Source organism: Solanum tuberosum, unplaced genomic scaffold, assembly GCF_000226075.1.
Source record: "Solanum tuberosum cultivar DM 1-3 516 R44 unplaced genomic scaffold, SolTub_3.0 scf00840, whole genome shotgun sequence".
NCBI lineage: Eukaryota > Viridiplantae > Streptophyta > Magnoliopsida > Solanales > Solanaceae > Solanum > Solanum tuberosum.
In genome coordinates this window covers 49771-54836 of record NW_006239755.1, presented here as the reverse complement: position 1 = coordinate 54836, position 5066 = coordinate 49771, and the positions used below count along the sequence as shown (strand labels likewise).

The following is a 5066-nucleotide window of genomic DNA, read 5'->3' as shown; positions in this document are numbered from 1 at the left end:
AAAATCATGGAAAAGCACACACAAAAATATTTAAGCTAAATAAAATGGAAATTTGGGAAATTTGAGATATTTGCCAAAAATATTTATCAACTAATGACAAATTGTATGGACAAACGTTATTTGCGAAATTTTTCCCCAAATATTACTTGGGAAATCTATGGCCAAATTTTTCCCCAAATATTTATAAGTGTGCCCTATAAATACTCATTAAAAAATAAGCTAAACTAACGAGTTCCCTCCAATAACTTTTTACTTGAATTTCAGAAAATAAGAGTACTACCATATTTTTGGCTAAAATAATAAGCTCCCCCCATATTTTCTATTTGGGATAATACATATATTTAACCTTAAACTTGGCTTCAAATTTTAACTTTGACCTCCAACTTTCATAGTGCACAAACAAGCACTTTAACTATCCAATCTTTTAATAAAATAAACACGCGATTTTTGGAGCCAAGAGCGTGAAATGCAAATGCTGCCACGTGTATTAGCGAGCCACTCAATGGCTGCCAACTAATTAAACACTTTACACGTCCATTTTAGAACTAAAAAAAATGAAAATTAATTAAGGGTAAAGTTGTCATTTCAGCATTTTTTTCACTGTTGTGTGACCTCAAAAAATTACTTCTCACTCGCGCAAAATGCGTGTCACATCACGCGTTTTGCCAGGTAAGACACGCGTGTTTATTTATTAAAAGGTTGGATAGTTAAAGTGTCTATTTGTGCACTTTGAAAGTTGGAGGTCAAAGTTAAAATTTGAAGCCAAGTTTAAGGTCCAATATATGTATTATGCCTTTCTATTTCCCCCAATTTCTAAAAAAACAAAAGCCCTAAATTTCATTCAAAGGTTTCTTCTCAATCAGTTTAGCTAAGTCGCTTATTCTCAATTCTCCATTCTTATGCGCTTATCTAATTTATGACTTGAAAATTTCATCCATGGTAACCTTAAGTCTCCTTGTTTGGTGGAAAAAAGTATTGGGACTTTTGATGTTTTTGGGAAATGGAGATAAAACAAGGTTTCTTCTCAGCCTTTGAGGAAGGGGTGGTGCGGGTTATCGTCAGGTAGGTCAGGAGCGATGACTCCGCCGAGAAGTGGGTCACCCATCACCTCTTTGCTTCGGAGGAAGAACATCTGGCTTCATTGACTCTGTTTCAGGTAGGGTACTTTCGATATTTCTCACAAATTTGGGAAATTTCTGAAAGTTTTTCTCCTTCACAACCTTTTCTGATAATATGTGTGTGAAAGAGGAGTTGTCATCTTTTCCCTGCTATTTGTAGTGAGATCACGTAGTTTGGAATGTTTGGAGTCAAAATTGTGCAAAGGGATGGAAAGTCCGTATAACATAGTCCAAATATTCAAGAAGCAAGTAGAGGAATTGTAAATAAACACTAACCTTGGAGTCACAGTTTTTGTTTAAGGCTTGGAGGTTTTCTTCAATTTTCTCTAAAATGATCTGCAAGATATCGGAAGTACAAGTTTCTTTACGATCATGATTATCAAATACATGTTTTTCATTTTCCATATATGGGAAGCCACAACTTCTCCATTTCCATGCTCCATCGTCCAAGAACCTTAGATACACTTTTCCATCTGAACCTATTAAGAACAGATGAGCTCCTGTGAAGCATGGTCCCGGTGAACCAACAAGAATGACACTTGGATCTGGTGTTCTGTGTTCTATCCAATTCCATCCGTTGGACGGATTCCAATTATATTCAACTAGTCCACCATCTGCCGAAAGCATGAAACGAGAACCTTGCAGTGACAATGAAGATAACCTCATTGCAGTTCCTGGAGATCTTGATAGAATCAAATGTTGAGATTGGTAATGCTCATGCCATAGTTCAGTAACTTTGTTATACTGGTATAAGCGTCCGTTCCTTCCAATGACAAACACCACGTTCTCTCGGAGCAGTTCCTGGTCAGCAATGCTTGCAATCTTCGTACTGGCTGGATACCGACAATCCTTCCATTTGAACTTTCTCAGTGCAACCTAAGAAACAAGTTATGACACTTTAGCCTTCATTTTATCAATATTCAGACTGGAAGCTTAGAAATTTCAGGATATATATGCTTAGTGCCACTCATTTTAGCCTTCATTTTATTAGGCTGAAAGCATTCTTCGTATAGTCACCTTTTGAACCTCTAAACTAGAAAAGTGGACATAGTATATGTTTCCATTTATGGTTACCTTTTGATCCACTTCATTGCCTTGTAACTTTACAGGAAGCTGGCGTGGACGGGATCATTCATCTTTATACTGATGAGCTAATGCATCCAGCTGGAAGCCTGGAACTAGTGAGTATTCTTTATGGAGACTTTTGGCAGATATACCTGAAGATGTTGACATGGTCATATTTCCTAACTATGTAAGTCATTGAGATTGCTCTAGGTTGTCTTCTAACTCTGTCTAAGCATGTAATTACATGCACGAATAGTCAAAAAGCATGCATTTGCTTAGTTTTCATATTCTGCTGTCTTTTTTCTTGTTAATATCTTCTCTGATGATGACAAATATTTCAGGAGAGCAGTGTTGAGAGAGATGATGTGAAAGAACCTTTTAGTGAAGTAAGATATCTTTTCACTGTATTCCTTTTCTTATCTTTCAAGTTCTAGTGTTAAATTCAATCGTTTGGCTAGGAATAGGTTTAGATTTTCTTGAAATAAATTTGGATAATTATATTACCCAATACTTGAGAATGGAGTAACACCAGTCATCTCTTTCTAGATGAATGAAAAAGAAGGTTGAGTTGGAGTTAGACACTATGGAGGCAAGAAAGTAAAATTGTACCTTGCAAATATAAGTAGCTTGAGTGTTAGACCTTACTCTTTGTTTGTAGCAGCCAGAATTTCTTCGAGAAAGTTTGCGTAGTCTGTAATTTGTTTTAATTATGCAACTAAAGTTCTTTTAGACTGTTTACCAATAATACATCTATATCATGTGGTAGGTCTCGATGTTCAAGAAGAATTATGACCATCTCACAAAAGAAATGTACTTTGGAAACTACAAGGAAGCAACTCGTGGTAATCCTAACTACTTTTTTGACTTACGAAAATGGAAAATCAGCTGCTCGAGTTCAAGATCATCTTCGTCCTAATGGTGCTCATAGATGGCACAACTACATGAAAAGCCCAAAGTATGCTTGTTCTGCATGTTACTTGTTTTTCTTATATCTCTATTTCATTTCTTATTTATTCCCAGTCCTCCAAAGGTTTTTTGTGTGGTTCCTTCGATTCTATGCTTGTCTTGGTGTCTTGGGGTCTTCAGTAGAGTGTCCTGGTTTTGTTGGAGTTGAGTTTCTTCTTTTTCCATGCTTTGTTTGGTGCGACTGCTATCCTGATTTACAAGACCCCTCTTTGGAGTAGAGTGTATTGATCTTGTGTGATTGTGACTCTGTTTTGCTAGTAATTGTTGTGTCATCTTCCCCTTTTCCACCTTGATTTCAGCTTGATTGTTGGTACCCTGCCCCATAGGGGAAGTAAAAGCAAAAAAGATATCTCCTTTAAAGTTTATGAGAATTCCACCAATTCCAGTTCTGCCTGGGTTCCCAAGAGAATATCTTGGGATTTTTCTCTATCTAAATCTGTAGGAATTCTAGGAGCTCTAAGATAGATTAAAGCTTCATCTGAAAGTTCCATGCTACACCAAAAGTAAAACAAAGTTGAATTGTTGCAGCTGAATTGTTGAGCTCTAAGATAGATTGAAGTAGAATTCTAGGAGCTCTAAGATTGGAGCTCTAAGTTGCTTTTGAAACTCTGTTGCAGCTGAATTCATTTTCTTGTTGAATTATTGGGCATCTGTATTGATCTTTGAATTACACATCCACTTTCATGAAATCTGAATAATGTTCTAGCTGCTGGGAGGAATCTGGAACCTGCAATCTGAAATTGTAATCTGTAATCTGCAATAATCTGAAATCTGTAATATGCAATAATACTTCGATTCTATGCTTGTCTAGGTGTTTGCAGTAGAGTGTCTTGGTGTTGTTGGAGTTGAGTTTCCTCTTTTTCCATCATCTTATATTGCGATTTATAGATGTCTTATGAACTGCAATGGTATCTACTGCTACGTCGATTTATTGGGGGATGTAGAATTTAACACTCCTTAGCTGTAAAGTGGGACACTCTTTTAGGACTCGAGTACTTGCACTGAATTATCTCAGGGTCAAGCTGTGAGATTAGTCCTAGTAAAAGTGTCTGCTGAAATAAAATGTAAATAGATTTGCATTTTCCTATGTAGTAAGATAAAGATTTCTAGTTATGAGTATTTAATCATTTGGAGGTCAATCATCAGTAATTTCAGCTCATTTGGAAAGAAATAACATAACAATTACATTTAATCTTAGACTTGGCAGCAACTTATATACACTATACCCATGAAGATACCCTTCTCACTTGTTTTAGAGAAGACTGCAATATTGCTTCCCTTTCATATTACCACTCTCTCAACTTCCACTTGCCAGTACTAGGTAACCAAATAATTTTATTATAGTGATTTATTTGTGATCGAGGTGACTTGATTGTATAAATATCTTTTACGATGTCAAGTAACTGTGCTGGTAAACTGAGTTTAAGATGTGTGTGGCACTCCACACTTTTTCCTTTAGGAAGATGGAGGGAAAAAAAAAAGCAAAAAGAAACATGAAGTTCATGTCTCTTTTTTGGGTTATAGTAACTTTATACTTTTATTATACAAGACCCTTCACTCCAACAAAACTTCTAACTTCTATAACTGCTGCAATTTGATTTGTTGTACATGGTTGTTTTGATTGTTAGTTTCTTTTTAAATGTGTAGGGAAATGGAGGTGATCAAATTTGAAGGGTCGCCACAAGTCAATTTGATCTCATTGAAGTGGAAGTGGAAGTGGATAGTGAAGATTTTTTGAACTATTGTAAAAATTTGAATACATTATATTTGATTTTGTGAAATATATTCATTGCTAGAATATATGTTGAACTATTTTGTACACATATTTAGAATATTGCTTTATAAGTATGTGTATGTACACAAGACATACTATCTTTTGAAGTTTATTGCAAATCTATATATTTGAATTACTTATTA

The 5066-nt window shown here is 35.5% G+C and overlaps 1 protein-coding gene and 1 long non-coding RNA gene across 3 annotated transcripts; both read left to right on the top strand.

Moving 5' to 3' along the window:
- Positions 1–1739: 1739 nt before the first annotated feature.
- On the top strand, positions 1740–5066 carry LOC102583403 (glycosyltransferase-like At3g57200). 2 transcript variants are annotated; one of them, XM_015305545.1, is made up of 5 exons: positions 1740–1826; positions 2228–2370; positions 2533–2569; positions 2950–3025; positions 4797–5066. In XM_015305545.1, the coding sequence occupies exons 1-5, from the start codon at positions 1815–1817 to the stop codon at positions 4808–4810; spliced, it is 282 nt and encodes a 93-aa protein (XP_015161031.1). In that variant the 5' UTR covers positions 1740–1814; the 3' UTR covers positions 4811–5066. The 2 variants fall into 2 exon arrangements, with proteins under 2 accessions (XP_015161031.1, XP_015161032.1); XM_015305546.1 differs by lacking the exon at positions 2533–2569.
- LOC107059118 (uncharacterized) lies at positions 3034–4619 on the top strand. The gene is made up of 2 exons (XR_001472503.1): positions 3034–3138; positions 3961–4619. It is a non-coding gene; the product is annotated as an uncharacterized lncRNA (long non-coding RNA).